General features: G+C 54.6%; 5 protein-coding genes across 5 annotated transcripts; 2 read left to right on the top strand and 3 right to left on the bottom strand.

The window, feature by feature from the left end:
- Positions 1 to 50: 50 nt before the first annotated feature.
- HER10_EVM0010792 (uncharacterized protein) lies at positions 51 to 2,147 on the bottom strand. Its single transcript, XM_035480241.1, has 2 exons — positions 952 to 2,147; positions 51 to 846 (listed from the first exon to the last, which is right to left on the bottom strand). The coding sequence occupies exons 1-2, from the start codon at positions 1,284 to 1,286 to the stop codon at positions 282 to 284; spliced, it is 900 nt and encodes a 299-aa protein (XP_035337659.1). The 5' UTR covers positions 1,287 to 2,147; the 3' UTR covers positions 51 to 281.
- A 1,374-nt stretch (positions 2,148 to 3,521) lies between these two features.
- HER10_EVM0013444 (uncharacterized protein) lies at positions 3,522 to 4,890 on the top strand (the record flags this gene model as incomplete). The annotated part of the gene is made up of 2 exons (XM_035482801.1): positions 3,522 to 3,607; positions 3,675 to 4,890. 2 exons carry the CDS (start codon positions 3,522 to 3,524, stop codon positions 4,888 to 4,890), a joined length of 1,302 nt encoding a protein of 433 aa, XP_035337876.1.
- Positions 4,891 to 5,121: 231 nt separating this feature from the next.
- On the bottom strand, positions 5,122 to 6,903 carry HER10_EVM0001410 (LMBR1 domain containing 1; the record flags this gene model as incomplete). The annotated part of the gene is made up of 1 exon (XM_035471158.1): positions 5,122 to 6,903. The coding sequence occupies one exon, from the start codon at positions 6,901 to 6,903 to the stop codon at positions 5,122 to 5,124; it is 1,782 nt and encodes a 593-aa protein (XP_035336893.1).
- A 564-nt stretch (positions 6,904 to 7,467) lies between these two features.
- Positions 7,468 to 12,454, top strand: HER10_EVM0003817 (CPSF A subunit region). The gene is made up of 6 exons (XM_035473481.1): positions 7,468 to 8,573; positions 8,645 to 9,689; positions 9,746 to 10,062; positions 10,115 to 10,288; positions 10,346 to 11,591; positions 11,656 to 12,454. Exons 1-6 carry the CDS (start codon positions 7,596 to 7,598, stop codon positions 12,141 to 12,143), a joined length of 4,248 nt encoding a protein of 1,415 aa, XP_035337084.1. The 5' UTR covers positions 7,468 to 7,595; the 3' UTR covers positions 12,144 to 12,454.
- Positions 12,455 to 12,467: 13 nt separating this feature from the next.
- HER10_EVM0001566 (uncharacterized protein) lies at positions 12,468 to 15,668 on the bottom strand. Its single transcript, XM_035471310.1, has 3 exons — positions 14,980 to 15,668; positions 13,232 to 14,212; positions 12,468 to 13,173 (listed from the first exon to the last, which is right to left on the bottom strand). The coding sequence occupies exons 1-3, from the start codon at positions 15,001 to 15,003 to the stop codon at positions 12,829 to 12,831; spliced, it is 1,350 nt and encodes a 449-aa protein (XP_035336909.1). The 5' UTR covers positions 15,004 to 15,668; the 3' UTR covers positions 12,468 to 12,828.
- Between the last annotated feature and the right edge of the window lie 1,528 nt (positions 15,669 to 17,196).

The following is a 17,196-nucleotide window of genomic DNA, read 5'->3' as shown; positions in this document are numbered from 1 at the left end:
TTCAGCAGCATCTGGCGCAGTTTCACTCAGCATATTTTCGACCAGCTAGCATATCATACTTGTATTTGTTCATCACTAACTACTGCTTCATTTTGCCGACCCCAGCGATGGAACCCGCCCTCATAATCATGGGACTCTTCCAGCGTCGTTTGTAGGGTATCTTGTTCCAAAATAAAACTCCAAGAAACCCCAAAAAAGTCATACAGCCAACCCTTATGCATGTAAACCCATCCATCATTAGTGTACAAAGGCGTGGTCATACATCCAACATCGGTTGCGCATTATGCCGCGAAGACGGTAGCGAGAACAACCACAACAACGGGCCAGAAGCCGAGCGTCTCCACAGCGGTGCGGAAGGCAGCGGAGCCGACCTCGTCGGAACCGCCGGCAGCTGTCGTGCCGTTGGGCAGGGAGCCGTTGATGAGGATTGTCTCGTTGCCGTTGTACTCGCCAATGTTGACGACGGACTTGTTCAGCGCGGCATAGCTGCCGTTGCCGAGGAGCGAGTTCATGTACTCGGTGCTGTTGTTCTCGTCGCAGCCGCAGGGCTGGTACTCTTGGCAACCGCACAGTACTGGCTTCGTCTGGTTCTGGCGGGCTGTCTCGTTGTAGTACCGGTACGGGTGGCTGTAGGGATACATGTGCGCGCCGAGCCAAAGCCCAGGCCAGAAGGCCAACGCACCACCGACGAGCAGGAACGGCACCATGTTGCCCCTCCTTGCGCCAGCCGTGTAGGGCACCGTCGCGCCGCCGCCATAGTATCTACCACCTCCATACGCCGGGACCGGTCCGCTTCCTGTCCTTGTCGATCCGCCAGAGCTATCGCGAGAACCGCCTCTCGAGGTACTTGATTTCGTGTTAGTCTGCTGTCTGCTGCTTCTGCCTCTGCCTGAGGACGGCCACCTCCACCGTCCGGTTGACGAAGAAGGAGAAGAAGACGGGGGTCTGTACCTGGAACCACCACTGCTGCTGCCGCCACTTTTTGAGCCACCTGATGAACCGCCTTTTGATGAGCTTGACCCTGAAGAACCAGAACCGGATTTGGAGCCGCCGGAGCGACTGCCACCTCCCGACCGGGACCCACCTGAAGAAGAGCCTCCGCCGCGACCGCCGCCGCCGCCACCACCGCCCTTGCGCTTCCACAGCTTCTCGTCCTGCTGGGCGTTGTCGCGCTCGGATTTGGGGGCGAGGAATGCGACGTCGGAGCCGTGGAGACCGGGTTCCACGGCGGCGGCCCACGCGGGCGCGAGCAGCGTCAGCGCGACGACTGCGAGATCTAATCTCATTTTCGCTTTCGCTGTGATGTGTTTGGCTAGGCCCGACTATTCGGTAGGAAGGAAGGTAGGTGTGTATGCGACGCTGATCGAAATGCGACGCTGCAGAAATCCCAATCTACAGTACGGAATAAGGCCTTGCAAGTCTCGTGTGCGACTCGAAAGTGATTAGGCCAAAGTTTGAGATTGGTATGAGCAAGATGCAAGATGTAAAAAGGTTGCAGGAATTGGCGGAAGTGGGAGCGAGTGGAATTTTGTCTCTTTCCCGTTTCAAGAGTGATGGGCAGGGCGTGTCAGAGTGCCAAGAGATTCGAAGTGTGACGGTCTATCCACACTGGCAGGGATGCTCGGACTGGTCCAATATGCCGTCAGACGATGGGCAATGTGATGTGTAATGGACTGTGTGGTCTGGTTGCCACCACACTACCAAGTATGACGGAAGGCCGGAAGAATTGGTACGCCCTGAAAGTTGTGTGGTTGCTTCCCTTGTCCTCCTTCCGCTCTTGATTGCTTGGCTGTGTTCGGTAGGATTTGGGTAAAGACGAAGTACGGTTTACCGGTAAGGTAAGGTACTTTAGGATCGGCGCAGTAAGAGTTTCTTAGGTGTGCGGCGGTTGGAATGCGCGATGAAGTCAGGCCGTTGAAAGAAGGATTGGGGTCGGTGCGTGTCTTTCTTGGGATGTAGGGGTGCCGCAGTCTATGATGCAAGCAGGGGCGTTGCCTGTCGCTTGGTAAAGTTGGTAAAGTAAGGAGGCTCTTTGGGTGAGATGGTGTTCTCGAAGGTCTTGAAAGGAACGATGACGAGGAGGAAAGCGGAAGCCTTGGATATCTTTATAACTGCAGACAGTGGAGGCAGCATCAGCATGCCGCTTGCCTTTTTCCTTTACATCACGATGGGCAGGCAATAAGCATTTGGTAAAGCCAAAAGGTTGTGGCACAGCTGAACGATCCTTCATGGATCCGCTCCCATCGTAAATCTCACCGTAGGCTGTTTCTCTTTGGAAAATCCATGGCTGGCGCCCCCTGAGCCCTGACATAAGCTTCGGAGACGGCGCCACCAAGGCAACGAGCATCGATTGCGATGGTACACGATCCACAGTTTACTAGATATCAAAAAACATACCGACAAACGCAGTTGCCCACCACACTCCGCCGCCCGTTTGTAGTTGACAAGGTTGTTTCCAGCAGGGTACATAAAGAGTGAGCCCTCCGTGCCTCCCTTCAAAGCAAAGTGGAAAGAAGCTACGCCACGAACCGCGGTAGATGATCGCCTGTCTAGTTCAATAGATCATTCCTTGGTTCTTATTACCGCCTTGCCGCCTCTCTACGGAATCGAAGAAATCGAATAACTAATTGAAATTTTAGCGAGCGAGAATCTCCAGCAGAGCAAAGTCGGGCGATGCTGATAGGACTAGCTTAGGGACTTGCTGACCCAAAGAGCAAGCTTGAAAGGTACCTTGGCACACAGCCATCCGCCCGCCACAGCACAAGTTTCTGCCTAATAAGAGTCTAGTGATGACCATGTTCCCACCCATCTCGCTTATTCAAGCTTATTTGATGCTGTGGTTGTCACGTTCAGCAATGACTCCCATAGGTTGAGGCTGTGCATGCAGTGCATCCATCACATTCCGCCCGCCCAGTTGGCGGAGCGGACAGCTCGCACTTGCTCGCCTCTCATCTCAGTTTCGTCACTCACTGTGCCAACGTGCCTGCTATTGGGACGAGGTCTCATCACGGGCAATCGTACCCTCTCACTCTCACCCCCATGATCTGACTTGCTCACCGGCCCTGTTGCATTAAGGTCATACTGGTCATACTGGTCATACTGGTCATACTGGTCATACTGGTCATACTGGTACGAGCTGTACAATCAATTAGCCTATCAGTGCCAGACCTTGATACCCCAGAGACAACACTGAGGTGGAACTTTTGGCCCCATATTCTTCAGCATTGATTCTCTCGTCCCTGGATGCCTCGCGGGTTGCCTTGCGCCACTTTTCTCGAACCTTTCAGACCTCGTGCTTCCTGCATAGTGTTGTTGCCTCCACAATCGGGCGGACACCTCAACCCCCTCGCATCAATACAAGCTCATTCGATTCAACCCATCACACCGATGTGCGGGGTCTCGTCTACTCTGATTCGATTTGTCTGACCAAAGTCATCTTTCTGATTACCCTTATACCCGCGTCCTACCTACCTCTTCGGTCTCGGTCAAAGGTCCAAAGGAGACCAGAAAAGGCCTTGAACATGAGCAGCCCCGACAAGAGTCTGCTGGACCGCCTGAACGCGCTGAAAGGCGGCAGTCCCGGAGTGTCATTGGACAGGTCATCAAAGTAAATAAGAAGAAAAGACCACCGGCATCTTCGGGACCACCAATTTGCTAAGGTTTTCTATCACAAGTGCCCTGAATGTCTCCCTCACGGGCATCGAGCCAGCAAAGCCGCCCTCGAGGGAGGATGCACTGGCCGCTCGGTTGAGGTCTCTGAGAAACACACCCGAGCGCGAGGAACCGCCCCAGCAGTCCGCAAAGGTCACCACACCAGCGAGCTCTCGTCTCGGTCAGCAGTCTCCGGCGTCCCCATCTCGGGCATGGTCCCACACGGGCGGACCACAGGCAGCAGCACCGCCCCAGTCCCAGCCGCAGCAGCAGCATCAGTCGTCGAGATCGCCCGCGCTGTCGTCCACCATCGCTCCGGCTCCGGCGGCTCCGACGGTAGAAGCGGGGGATGATGACGTCGATCCCCTCCTTCAAACAGATGACCAGACCCTCGAGGATCTGCTCAGCGATGAGGACTTTGGTGGTGCGCCGCAGCAGTGGCAATCCGACCCCAAAGATGAGTCCGCCAAGGTGAACGCCCTTCTAGAAGAGCTCTCGAAGACTTCGGTGGACCCATCCCGGGGCAATGAGCAGGACCACTCCGATGATGATGATGACGACTCGGATGGCGGGGAAATGGGCCGTGAGGTGAATGACCTGCTCTCACAGGCTTTGGAGGAGGCGAAGTATAACTCTCGGCGTGAGCCCATTCCGCCAACGTCGGGCGATGAGGGCGAAGATACCTTGCAGAAAGCAGATCATCAAGGTGGAGGTGATGGAGGCACGGAGCTCTCCCTCCCCTCGGTACCTTTGACCATCGCAGCCCTCAAGGCAGACGATGAAGCCCAAGGCGGCGGGGCCAGCGGCCTCCCCGACCTAGGACTTCCCTCCGTCCCATCCAGCGCTCCCAAGCACGACGCCGCATCGGACTTTGACAACGACATCGCGGCCCGCATGGCAGCGCTCAGCGGTCTCGGGGGACCCTCGTCAGACGGCGGCAGCGGCGGCATGGGTCTACCCTCCGTACCGACCTTCCAGCCCGCAGACCGCTCCGTGAAACAGAAGCGGCTGACGTCCAAGACGGGCTACACCGACGAGGATGCCGCGACGTGGTGTACGGTCTGTCTGGAGGATGGCACGCTGCAGTGCTTGGGCTGCGAGGACGTCTACTGCACCAGGTGCTGGCACGAGATGCACGTCGGCCCGGCCGCGGCCTTTGATGACCGGACGCACAAAGCTGTCCGGTTTGTCAAGCCGGGCAAGGATAGCGAAAGACGGGTTATGTTGGGAGCGTCATGAGGAGAACGTGTAAACAATGTTTCTGCATTCTGTGTCGCTTAAAGGAAAAATAAAAGACTACCGACCCAGCCCGTTCCCTTCCTGCCGTCGTGTGTGTGCCTTGACCCATGTTTCAATACAAAATTCCACGCTTCCCATACCGTCGATGATATGCAATGTGCTTATTTTACAACCCTTTCCGTATATGCTCGGCACAATACTTCTGTTATCAATCGTATTCCTACGACTCAACTAGGCCTCGGAGGACCCGGCACCGTTGTTTCCCTCCTGCGTACCATAACTGGTCTTCTTCGTGCGTCCCGTGATATCCTGCCACGTTGCTCCGAACCTGCGACCGGTGCTTGCCAGCAATCCCTCCTCTTCGTCCTCCTCGGCGTCCTCGTCAACCTCGGAAACGTTGAGCTTAGGGGCGCGGAAGAGTCCAGTAACGAAAATAATGAGGAAGATACCGAGGAAGACAAATTGGGCCCAGAAGTCTACCAGGCCGAAGAAGGGCCACGTGATTGCGATGCGGTTGAGGAACTCGGCCATGATGGAAGGCGTGCAGACCTTAAGGGCCTCGGGATCCAGCGCTTCAGAGCACTGTACCATATAATCCGGTCTGTCCTTGCAATCGGGAGTCTCACCAGCGTGGTGAGGAGCTGTGCAGTATGTCTGAGTGCCGTACATGGAGTACTGGGGAGCAACCATGTTTGCGATAGTGTAGTTGATGGCAAGGATAATCAGAGCTAGCATGACTGTCGCAATGAGGAGGGCTTGCGGCGCAGTACGTCCCTTGCGGATCTGGAAGATGCGAACCCACAAGAATCGGATGCCGATGGTGGCGATGCCCGTGATTGAACTGCTGAAGAAGAAGAGGACCAGGAGGGCCATCAAGACGTAGTCAATCGGGAAGGCCTTGGCAGACTGAATGAAGATCCAGTTGATGGGCTGGAAAATGTTGATGTGACCCAGGATATATCCGCACTTGCCCTTGCAGAAGGAGTTCTTTGCCTTGTCGATACCCGTGATCAACATGGAAACCCAGATCAGAACGGAAAGCAAGAGCAGTAGGATACCGCCGAGAAGCTTGATGGGTCGGAAGACGGCGCAGACCTTGAGCCAAAATCTGTAAATGGTGCTGCGACCTTCTCCGGAGGCCTCGGCTGCTAGCCTCTCGCGACGCGTCAAGGTGCGCTCCTCGCGAACCAGTGCCTCAAGTTCACGCCTGTCCTTGGACGACATACCCTCAGGACGACCGGCATTGCGCATTTCAAGCTGGCGCTGGCGCTCACGGTTCTGTTCCAAAGCGGTTGCGGTGCTCTCAGTAAGTTGGGGCGCAGAAATTGACGGCGCAGACTTGATGAAGGACATGGGAAGCAGGGCCAGTCCAGCTGCTGTGTAGATAACATACAGCAGAATTCCGAGGGTGACGAGGAGTCCAAGAGCAAAGGCAAGCGCCTTTTGGCCGTTATTCTGGACCAAGATGCGCTTGAAGTAATCCAGGTCCCAGTGAGCACCGTTGTGATCACCAGCTGCCGGTACGAAGAAGCCGACCAAGAAAAGGATCAGGACCAGAATAACGAAGACGAGTGTGTACTTCAGCGCGCTGATGAGGCGGCTGCCGAATGACCGACCTTCCTCGACTTCGATCTCATCGTATTCCTCATGCCAGAAGTAGGCGAACGGGATGATCAAGAGACACAGCAGAGCATCGAAGCTATAGAGGGAATAGTAGACGATGCGCAGTGTCTGAAGGATGTCGTGAACTCGCGCCTCGGTAGCCCAGTCCTTCTTCACGCCAAGCGATGCGTGTGTTGTGGATGAGATGAGAGCGATATCGACAGGCAGCAGAAGAACGGTTGCCAGGAGGGCTGTCAGACTGACAATAGCGACGATGCTGACTATAGCGGATCGCTCCCGGGGCGTCTGCCAGGTGAAGGTGGTAATGATGGCAGCCAGGAGGCAGAAGACGACTGCGGCGGCGTAGGCCACCCAGATGAGACTGGTCTGGAGCAGGCCTGCGTTGGCCATGATGAATCGTGGTTTGGCCGTATGGCTGTAGCGTTCGATGGCGATTCTTTGGACCTTAGACCTTTGTTGATGTTTTCTGAAGAATCAATAAAGCTGGCGCAGAGCTGTGGGCATCGTCATTGTTTCACTGCTCAATTCCTCGGTGCTTGGGGAGCTCTAGCTTAGCATGCCTCAGTAGAGGTTGCGCCGGGTGACGTAACACGGGCAGCAGAGTTGCCTGAGCTGCTAGCTCCTGCCGTGGCGACAGGTTTAGCGAGGCCCCAGCTCCCAGTCAATCTCGAAGGTAGGCAGGAAGGTACCTAGGTAGCCTGCCTGCCTGCCTTAGTGTGCTGCACCTGAGCGTCACACTGCTGATAGGGGCCACGGGGGCTGCTGAATGCTGCAAGTGCTGAAGTCTAGATCGCTGTAGGCCTGCGGCAGCACCTACCTACACAAGCAATATTGGACGCCCCGGAGCTTCGGCTCTTTCTTTGATCCGCCTGCCCAGATCTCACCAATCAGAATGCGTGACACGCTTTCATGGGCTTTTGCGCGACCAGAGCTCTTGGAAGGACGGGAGCTATCTTATTGTTCAATTGATTTGCGACAGACAACCTCCTGCCTTGCGCTTCTGCAAGTCTACGATCCTATACATCGCCCTTATACACTAATGACAGCAAGGATCCTGGAGGCAATTGACTGAGACTGTCAATATGCAGTGCTATACAGAGCTCACGCCACCCACTGGTGTGCAGTACAGTCTCAGCTTGCCCTTCATCTCGGCGCAAAGCAATAATCTGGTCGTCGCAAAGGGCTCTTTACTGCAGATCTTCTCGACAAAGACCATTTCCTCCGAAGTCGACACATCGCAGACCCGAGAGCAGCAGGCTTCGAGAGCCGAAGAACCTTACGACCGCCGATTGAACGACGATGACGGCCTCGAGTCCTCCTTCCTGGGCGGCGACGGCATGCTGGTTCGCGCCGACCGATCAAACAACACCAAGCTCGTGCTTGTCGCCGAATTCCCAATCTTTGGCATTGTGACGGGACTGGCAAGAATAAAATTGCAACACTCCAAGTCAGGGGGTGAAGCTCTCCTGATTGCTACAAGAGTTGCCAGGCTGAGCTTGGTCCAGTGGGATCCTGAGAAACACGCACTCGAGGATATCTCCATTCACTACTACGAGAAAGAAGAATTAGAAGGGTCGCCGTTCGATGGTCCATTGAACAATTACCGCACATATCTTGCTGCCGATCCAGGTTCGCGATGCGCCGCTCTCAGGTTTGGCCCCAGATACATCGCCTTTCTACCCTTCAAGCAAGTCGATGAGGACATAGATATGGATGACTGGGATGAAGATGTGGATGGACCTCGGCCGGCAAAAGAGCCGTCAGCTGCAGCGGCCACAAATGGAACTAGCAACATAGCAGATGTACCACACTCAACATCATACGTCCTCCCTCTACCACAGCTTGATCCCAGTCTCCTTCATCCTGTGCACCTCGCCTTCTTGCATGAGTACAGAGAGCCCACCTTTGGCATCATATCCTCGACACAGCGCCGCTCCCACACCTTACCTCGCAAGGACCACTTCTCTTACAAGGTCTTCACGCTCGACTTGCAGCAAACCCGAATCCAACAACGTCACTATGGTTCAGCGAAGCTTCAGAGAAGCTTCAAGTCTGTATCCGTTCAGTGTTCAGTGGGACTTCCGCAGGCAAATCTCCTAATCTGCGTAAGTTGCGCGGGAGCTGGGGCTAGCCGAATGGTGTGGCTGTCAATGCTTTCACAAAGGAAACCACAAACTTCCCTCTTGCAGATCAGTCCGATCTGGATTTGCGGCTCGAGAATTGCTACATTGAACTCATGTCTGCAGAGAATGGGGAGTTGCTCATGGTCCTAAGCGACGGGCGACTGGCCATCATCACCTTCAAGATCGATGGACGCACAGTCTCAGGGGTCAGCGTTAAGCTCGTCCCAGTCGAAGTTGGCGGCAATGTTGTTCAATGCAGTGTTTCCTCCATCTCGAAGCTCAGCAAGAATGTCTTCTTCCTAGGTACTACGGGAAGTGACTCACTTGTTCTCGGCTGGACACGAAAGCAGGCGCAGAATGCACGCAAAAAAACACGGTTGGTCGACGATTCATTCGAGTACGACCTGGACGATGAGGATATGGATGATGACGACGACGACGATCTGTACGGTGAAACGACGACAACACCGATTCAACACGGTGCGACTGCCAATGGGGTTTCTAAAGGAGGAGACTTGAGTTTCCGCATCCATGATTCCTTGCTGAGCATAGCGCCTATCAAGGATATGGTATCAGGCAAGCAAGCGTTCGTCCCAGATAGCGAGGAGGAGAAGAACTCATTTGGTGTCGTATCTGATCTGCAGCTCGCCTGTGCGGTGGGTAAGGGCATTGCTGGCGCTGTTGCTATCATGAATCAGAACATCCAGCCGAAGGTCATCGGCAAATTCGAGTTTCCAGAGGCTAGAGGATTCTGGACCATGTGCGTCCAGAAACCCATTCCGAAATCCTTGCAAGGCGATAAGGGGGCCAATGCCGCAGTGGGCAGCGAGTTTGACGCTTCATCTATATACGACAAGTTTATGATTGTTTCCAAGGTCGATCTAGATGGATACGAGACGTCAGACGTTTATGCTCTTACTGGTGCAGGCTTCGAGGCGTTGTCAGGGACCGAATTTGATCCCGCGGCTGGCTTCACCGTGGAGGCGGGTACTATGGGAAAACATCTGAGGATCATTCAGGTTCTCAAATCGGAAGTACGGTGCTACGATGGAGGTAAGTTGTGTTGCACTCTGTCTGAAGTTTCGCCATCGTCGCTAAACGTTAATCAGATCTCGGGCTGAGTCAAATCCTTCCAATGCTCGATGAGGATACCGGTGCTGAGCCCCGGGTGATCAGCGCCAGCATCGTTGACCCTTACCTTCTTCTCATACGGGACGACTCGAGCATTATGGTGGCTCAGATAGACAGCAATTGTGAGTTGGAGGAGATGGAAAGAGAAGACGACACAATTCTCTCTACGAAGTGGCTTGCCGGATGCCTGTACAAGGACACCCACGATCTCTTTGGCCAAAGGACAAAAAATGAGGCCGCGACAGGAGACCACCACATTTTTATGTTTTTGCTGAGCGCGGCAGGGGCTCTCTATGTGAGTATCAAGCATCATCCAGCTGGGACACGTTTTGCTAACCTATTGACAGATATACGCTCTCCCTGACCTTTCCAAGCCAGTCTACGTTGCTGCTGGCTTGACCTACGTCCCCCCTTTCCTCTCTGCAGACTATGCCGTCCGACGAGGCACCGTCCAAGAGACGCTGACTGAAATCTTGATGGCCGACCTTGGGGACGCTACCGCGACTTCACCACACCTCATCGTAAGTCTTCTAGCATCGAAGGAGATGGTAGCTTCTGCTAATCATTTGTCGCAAAAGCTTCGTCATGCAAATGACGATCTTACTATATACGAACCGATTCGTCTCACAAAACAAGACGAATCCGTTGGTCTGGCCAAGACTCTTCATTTCCGCAAAGTCAACAATCCTTCTCTTGCCAAGAGTCCTGTCGAAGTTGCCGATGACGACGCCAACGAGCAACCGCGGTTTGTCCCACTTCGGGCTTGCAGTGACATCAGCGGTTACAGCACCGTCTTCTTGCCTGGCGCCTCGCCGTCCTTCATCATCAAATCCGCCAAGAGCAGTCCGAAGGTTGTCGGCTTGCAGGGTATTGGTGTGCGTGGCATGAGCTCATTCCATACAGAAGGCTGTGAGCGTGGCTTCATTTACGCTGATTCCGAGGGCCAAACGCGAGTTACACAGCTTCCCACGGACGCGAACTTTGCCGAACTGGGCGTTTCTGTGCGCAAAATTCCCGTGGGAGATGCGGTTGGCCTGATTGCCTATCATCCACCAATGGAAACCTACGCCGTTGCGTGCAGTGTCTCCGAGGCCTTTGAGCTGCCGAAGGATGACGACTACCACAAGGAGTGGGCTAAGGAGACCACAACCATATACCCCCGGACCGAACGCGGCATCATCAAGCTCATGAGTCCTACCACCTGGTCTGTCATCGACACGGTAGAGCTCGAGCAGCACGAGGTAGCGATGTGTATGAAGACGCTTCACTTGGAAGTCTCTGAAGAGACCAAGGAGCGTCGTATGCTCATCACCATCGGTACCGCTATTAACCGCGGCGAGGACCTGCCCATCCGCGGCCGTATCCTCGTTTACGACGTCGTCCCCGTCGTCCCGCAACCTGGACGCCCGGAGACGAACAAGAAGCTCAAGCTCGTTGCCAAGGAGGAAATCCCTCGCGGCGCCGTCACCGCTATCTGCGAGGTCGGTTCCCAAGGGCTCATGCTCGTCGCCCAGGGACAAAAGTGCATGGTGCGCGGTCTTAAGGAGGACGGCACACTACTGCCCGTCGCCTTCATGGACATGAACTGCTACGTAACCGCGGTCCGCGAGGTCCGCGGCACGGGTTACTGTCTCATGACGGACGCTTTCAAGGGTGTCTGGTTCGTCGGGTACGCCGAGGAGCCATACAAGATGATGCTCTTTGGCAAGAGCGCGGGCAAGTTCGAGGTCTCGACGGCCGACTTTGTTGTTGCCGGCGACGAGCTGCACATTGTCGTCTGCGACAAGGACGGTGTAATTCACGTGATGCAATTCGATCCAGAGCGTAAGTCCAACTCTTGAGCACTATCCAGCCGTCCAAGGTCTCAGAAAACTGACACTTCTTACAGATCCTAAATCACTCCAGGGTCATCTCCTCTTAAACCGTGCTTCCTTCTCTGCGGCACCAAACCACCCAACAGCAGCCCTCTCCCTCCCCCGAACCTCAGCATCCCCGTCACCCGCCAACGCCTCCAAGAACCCGCCAACGACCCTCCTCCTGGCCTCCCCGACGGGCGCCCTCGCCTCGCTCAATCCCCTCGGGGAACAAGCCTACCGCCGCCTGACGTCCCTCGCCAACAGCATCGCCGGCGCCGTGCCCCAGGCCGCGGCGACGAACCCCAAAGCCCACCGCCTACAGCCCCTCGACGCGCGCACGCCCGGCGTCGACACCAGCGCGGGCCGCAGCATCGTCGACGGCGCGCTCCTCGCCCGCTGGAACGAGCTCGGCGCCGGGCGCCGGTTCGAAGTCGCCGGAAAGGGCGGCTACGGTGACGTCCTCGAGGTCAGGGGCGAGTTGGAAGGTGTCTTGGGATGGAGCGGCATGGCCTACTTTTAAAGAAGCAGAAAATTTTCAGCCATTCTTTTAGATAGATCTAAAAATGAGGTGAGAATCTGGAATTTTGGCGAATGTTTGAGAGAACAGAACGGGGGGTCGAGAACGAAAAGCAAGACAGGGAGCTAGCTGCTGATGGGGTTTCTGGTCTTCTGGCAGCGTTCTCTTACTGGGGATAAGCAAACATCCGAGATAGAGCAAAGCGTAGCGCTCGTGTAGTATCCTCTATTCTAAGGCGTCATTTTTGTGATTGACAAAGACTTTGTGAAATAATGCCATCACAGCGAGTATATTAGGATGTGGGACGATTATTGACGCACATGGTATAGAAGATGTAGAAAATATTCATACTGATGGGTATACTATTTACTTAAACTAAGAAAATTCCCGTTTCTTTTGGTGATGCGGTATATAATTTGCAGGCTCTTGCTGTTTGGCATAATGTTGACGCCAGCTCGTCTCCATCAACGCCTTTGCTCATTGACAGACAAATGCACACTGCGCACTCTGTCTTCGCTCTAACAATTTTCCCGCCACGAGGCATCCTCCTTCGGGTACCGGACCTCTAAATCGTACACTTGCCGCAATAAGCGACACTAATTGAAATGCTGGTGAAAGGCGGCGTTTGTTAAATCATTAAGTCTCAACGCCATATAGAAAACAATCGAACCGTCTTCGCAAAAGACATCTACGCCGCAGCGTGGTTCTTGCGACGTATGCTGCCGAAACGACGCTTCAGGCTGTCGCCGAAATGCTTGCCGGTGCTGTTGTGGCGATGGACGTCGGCGCTGTTGGAATGTCCCTTAGGCAATTCGGAGGGGCCGGGTCTTCCGTCTGCAGCATTGCTGACACTGCGCTGACGTACCATTGCCCCGTTATCCTTACGTGACTGAGCGTTGATGCCGGAGCGCATCTCGTATTCTGCGGGGCTGTTGCCGAGAGAAGCCTTACGCATGCGCTTCTTCTCCTTAAGGTCTCTCTCGTAGGTGTAGGAAGGCTCTCCCTTTCCCTTCAAATCATCAGGGTGATATTGCTGTCTTTCGTTAGTCTCCAAATCGCGTTGCAAATTTCCAGGGCCGGTGTCGACTTACGATTCCATCCCATCTCTTGTAAGCGCCGCCTTGGTTATTGGGCTCACGCATGAGATCGGCTCCTTCCTCATAGTTCATAACATTGCCGCTCATGTCAGTGCCACCGGCGGGAATAAGGCCGGTACCTTGCAACGGCACATGCTTGTCCAGGGAATCCTGAATGTATTCGCGAGGCGTAGCCCTCAAGGCCTCCATGTTGGACTCCCTCACAGCCTCAACAGGCGCATACTTCTTGTTGCGGTTGCGGGATGCCAAAGTGGCATCATAGGGACCGCCGTGATGGTAGACGCCGCCGATACTGTCGAGCGAGTCAATGGTGTCCGTCACGGGGCCATATTTGCGCGTTCTAAGGTGAGGCGCGCGGTCCGCGGCGCGCTGCTCGCGCTTGATCATGTCTAGAGGTCGATGAGACATATCGCCGGGAAATCTCTGGTTGATGGAACCGGAACGTCTAAGACCGCTGGAGCCTTGGTGTGAGTTCACGCTCTTGCTGCGCTGAACTGAAGAATCGGCTTGGGTGCCGTTTGCCTCAGCGTTAGAGCGAGTGCGTGCGCTGATGCTTCGAGTGACACTTGTGCTTGGTGGAAAGCGGTTGCTCGGCGAAGACGGGCTTCGGAGACCGTTGCTTCGAACGCTGGTACTGCGGCCTAAGGGATGGCCCGGTGAAGAAGGCGATGTTGGAGAAGCAGGTCCTCTAGACACGGACACTGAAGCGCGCTGATAAGTCGGTGAAAACGGGTTGGATGAGTGAAAGCTGGATCGAGTTGGGCTTGCGGATGCAGGCGGAGTGGGATACGATGAGGTACGGCTATGAGCTTTATGGCTGGTCTGGCTCTTGTCGCTATTCTGAACTGGTTCTTTGCCTTTCTTCTTCTGCGAGAAAGTTCGAAGCAGTGGATCGGGGTTTATGAAAGAGCTTCCGGGACCTGTTTCTTGGCTTGGTTCGGGAGCAGTAAGAGGGTCGAGCAAGTATGCTTTAGCCTACAAGAGTTGAGTTAATTGATGAGTTGAGTGTGGAATGGTAGAACAAATATGAGTCAAGGTTAAGTAACATGAGGAGATAAGAAGTATAAGAGCAACCAGAGGCCGCGCATGCTTATGTGGAGGGACCCGTATTATTTACGTCGTCAAGGGCTTAGCTGCAGTACGAATGATGTGAGGCAGAGTTCGGAGCTGTTCTTGGAAATCCGGCAGATTGGATGGGCAGTGACGCAAGAAGGGACTCCAAAGCAGCGTGGTCGGGGTGGCTTGAGCCGTGCATTGCAGGGGACCCGTCCGTACCTTAGCGACAGCACATCTAAGTTGGCAGGGGTAGCTTGGACGGAGAGGGTGGCTTTGAAGAACAAGTTCGGGCGCAAGCAGCTGGGGCCGTCGGGTGCCCTGACAGGATAGAAAGGATGGGCGAGACGGGACGATCGGCTTCGACCAAGGCTGACGACACTTGAACAAGGTGACTGGTTGGGTCGAGACTTGCTTGGGTACCCGGGAGTGACGGAATTTGGAACGTTGGGAGACAGGCTAGAAGGGCAATGATAAGGCCACAGATGCGACGGTGACGGGATCGGAAATGTGGAGAAAAGCGAGAGCAGAAAAAGAACCGTGGGCGATGACGATGTTGGCAGTAGCGCGCAATCGGGAAATGAGCAAAAAGATCATATTGACAACAGCAGCAACTGGCACTTGCAATAGTGCGCGCTGCGCTGGGGTAGATGGAAGTGAATTGGAGTTTGGCCAGGCCATTGACTTACCCACTGCTTGTCGGATCCGTCCATGGCTACTGACGTCGATGCGACGATACCGGTGAACGGGTGTGTGTATCCTTACGGTGAGGTAATCGGGTTACCCGGTGCACAGGCGAAGTCGCGAAGACGGAGTCAAGGTAGGGATAGAGATGAGCAAGTGGTCTAGCGGGAGCCTCAAAATAGGTCGGCAGCTCGTTTACTGGAGATTGCGATGTTTATTTCGAATGATCCGAAAGCGAGTCCGTCCTTTGCCAAGACAATGAAGTGATCTCGGTGTGGGCGGTGTATGCGACACACCGAAGGTGAGTCTGCTGATGGTAGTGGGACAGTTGAGGTGTTGTGTCAAAAAAGAAGCATGCGAGATGCAGAGCGAAGCAATGCAATGCAGACAAGAGACGAGAGTTGAGAGAACGTGGAATCCTGGGTCGCACCAAAGTAGGCGCGGGTGCCCTTTTGATAGTTTCCAGCGTCGTCCGTTGTTCCGCTTGGTGGGAAAGAAGTAAGGTGCTTGCCAGGCGAGGGGCAATAGAGTCATGAGCATGAGGGTGGGCGAGATGCCGACGACAGGCACAGCCAGTCCAGGCCCGTTCCTACCATGGACTTGTACACTAGACCCCGTCCTTGTAGGGCAGGTCGGCTGCATGTGAGTGAGACTACAAAGTATCCGTACCCTATGATGTACACAGCAAGGTAAAGTAAGTGTAGGTGAGTGTGAGTAAGTGAGCGTGTTCAGTGTGCGAATGCAGCAAGCACAGAGAATTCTGCGCTTGTTGCTTGGACTTCCGGGAAGATGCCAGCATAGGAAGTGACCATCATGGGACCTGCGCTGACCGGGGCAGCCGAGCTTTCCATTGGTGACCTGAACACTCACTACATGCCTTACTGCATAAGGTAGCAACCTCGTTTGTGGTGTTTTTTGTGATTTGTGGCTGCAGTGACAAGGACCTGGACTTGGGAACTTTCATGTCTGGTGGGAAGGAGGGGAAGGGATGGAGGGGAAAGAAAGGGACTGGACCGAGACCGCATGACTGAATGGTGTGGGCAAGTACGCGACACGGCGGGGAACCTGCTACCCATCTTACCTTACTGTCCGAGGGTGCCTTCCATTTGCAGTGTTGGGCAATTTTCTCAAAGGACGGAAAGTCACTGTCCAGGATAATAGGACCAACTGATTGGAGGCTCTCCCTCGTACGATACCTGCTGCCGTACCTTGCATTATCTTGCCTTCCTTCCTGAACAGGTTGAAGAAAGAATGTCAGCACCCATCGCTGACTTCTCCTTAACATGTTCGCTGATCAGAACTTCGCAAGTCTCCCTTGATCCAGCATCACGAGATTGGCGCCGAACCACTACTGTCCCCCCAGCCTCTCCGACATCTCTCACGTGCGGTTCCATCTTCTCCTCTTCCCCTCAGCGGCTCCGCTCAGACTGTCACGATCCCTGCAGGGTCTTGCAACGGCATCCTCGAGGGACCGCGAATAGGTAGGGCAAGACACGAGAAGAAACGAAACATTTGCCCGCTAAATTGACTTAGCTCAGCCACAGGCACCCGATAACGGGACACGCGGACCCTTGAACAACGTCTACTGCACAATAGTCGGACATCGCATTGGTTACTGAGCCCTACGTCATGCCATTGGAAAAGTAAAAAAAATCCTCTAGTCAGGGGATCGGCAACCGCAACATCCCACTTCACCTTTCCACCAATCCACCTAGCTTCTACTCTGTAGTGTACCGAGTACATTACTACGTATGTATCCTTTAGCTTCCTGGTATCCCGCAAATGTCGCAGGGCTGATGTGGCAGCCGCAAAATCACGAAAACTAATCAGACTTAGTCTTAGTAGTGCTGCGCAAAAATAGAGTCGGACTGCGCGGACATTTGGACGTAAACGGGACCGACACCGGCACCCAGTATGAACAAAGGAACGGTGATGCAACGGAGCCTCCGTGGCCGAAGCGTCCACGTACGCTCCATCCGCCTCCGCTGCTTCCACTTTGTAAGCACTCAACACGCAAGGAACTCGCGGCATACTCAGACCGCATAACGGGGGCATACGGGAAGGGTCCGGTCCACGTTCCATCGCCCCTCTTGTCAGGGCAATGCTTGCTCGCGATACCTGGAGGGAACACGTCGCCCAACCGGGCACGGCCTTCACCGCCAGCAACTAAGGGCAATGAGCTTAAAATTACGGTCATCGGCATTTCCTTACAGGCCAAAAGA

The sequence above is a fragment of the Colletotrichum scovillei genome (assembly GCF_011075155.1).
Source record: "Colletotrichum scovillei strain TJNH1 chromosome Unknown Contig00002, whole genome shotgun sequence".
NCBI classification, from domain to species: domain Eukaryota; kingdom Fungi; phylum Ascomycota; class Sordariomycetes; order Glomerellales; family Glomerellaceae; genus Colletotrichum; species Colletotrichum scovillei.
This window is presented reverse-complemented; position numbering and strand designations above follow the sequence as displayed.

What these genes read in the sequence shown, in the direction of transcription:
- HER10_EVM0001566 (XM_035471310.1), bottom strand. Translation starts at nt 15,003, where the DNA reads ATGGACGGATCCGACAAGCAGTGG. An exon ending in ACGGATCCGACAAGCAGTGG is followed by an intron (nt 14,213 to 14,979) that starts GTAAGTCAATGG and finishes CAACTCTTGTAG; the next exon opens with GCTAAAGCATACTTGCTCGA. An exon ending in ACAAGAGATGGGATGGAATC is followed by an intron (nt 13,174 to 13,231) that starts GTAAGTCGACAC and finishes AACGAAAGACAG; the next exon opens with CAATATCACCCTGATGATTT.
- HER10_EVM0010792 (XM_035480241.1), bottom strand. Translation starts at nt 1,286, where the DNA reads ATGAGATTAGATCTCGCAGTCGTCGCGCTGACGCTGCTCGCGCCCGCG. An exon ending in AGCAGCAGTGGTGGTTCCAG is followed by an intron (nt 847 to 951) that starts GTACAGACCCCC and finishes CACGAAATCAAG; the next exon opens with TACCTCGAGAGGCGGTTCTC.
- HER10_EVM0003817 (XM_035473481.1), top strand. Translation starts at nt 7,596, where the DNA reads ATGCAGTGCTATACAGAGCTCACGCCACCCACTGGTGTGCAGTACAGT. An exon ending in AGTACGGTGCTACGATGGAG is followed by an intron (nt 9,690 to 9,745) that starts GTAAGTTGTGTT and finishes AACGTTAATCAG; the next exon opens with ATCTCGGGCTGAGTCAAATC. An exon ending in CGACTTCACCACACCTCATC is followed by an intron (nt 10,289 to 10,345) that starts GTAAGTCTTCTA and finishes TTGTCGCAAAAG; the next exon opens with CTTCGTCATGCAAATGACGA.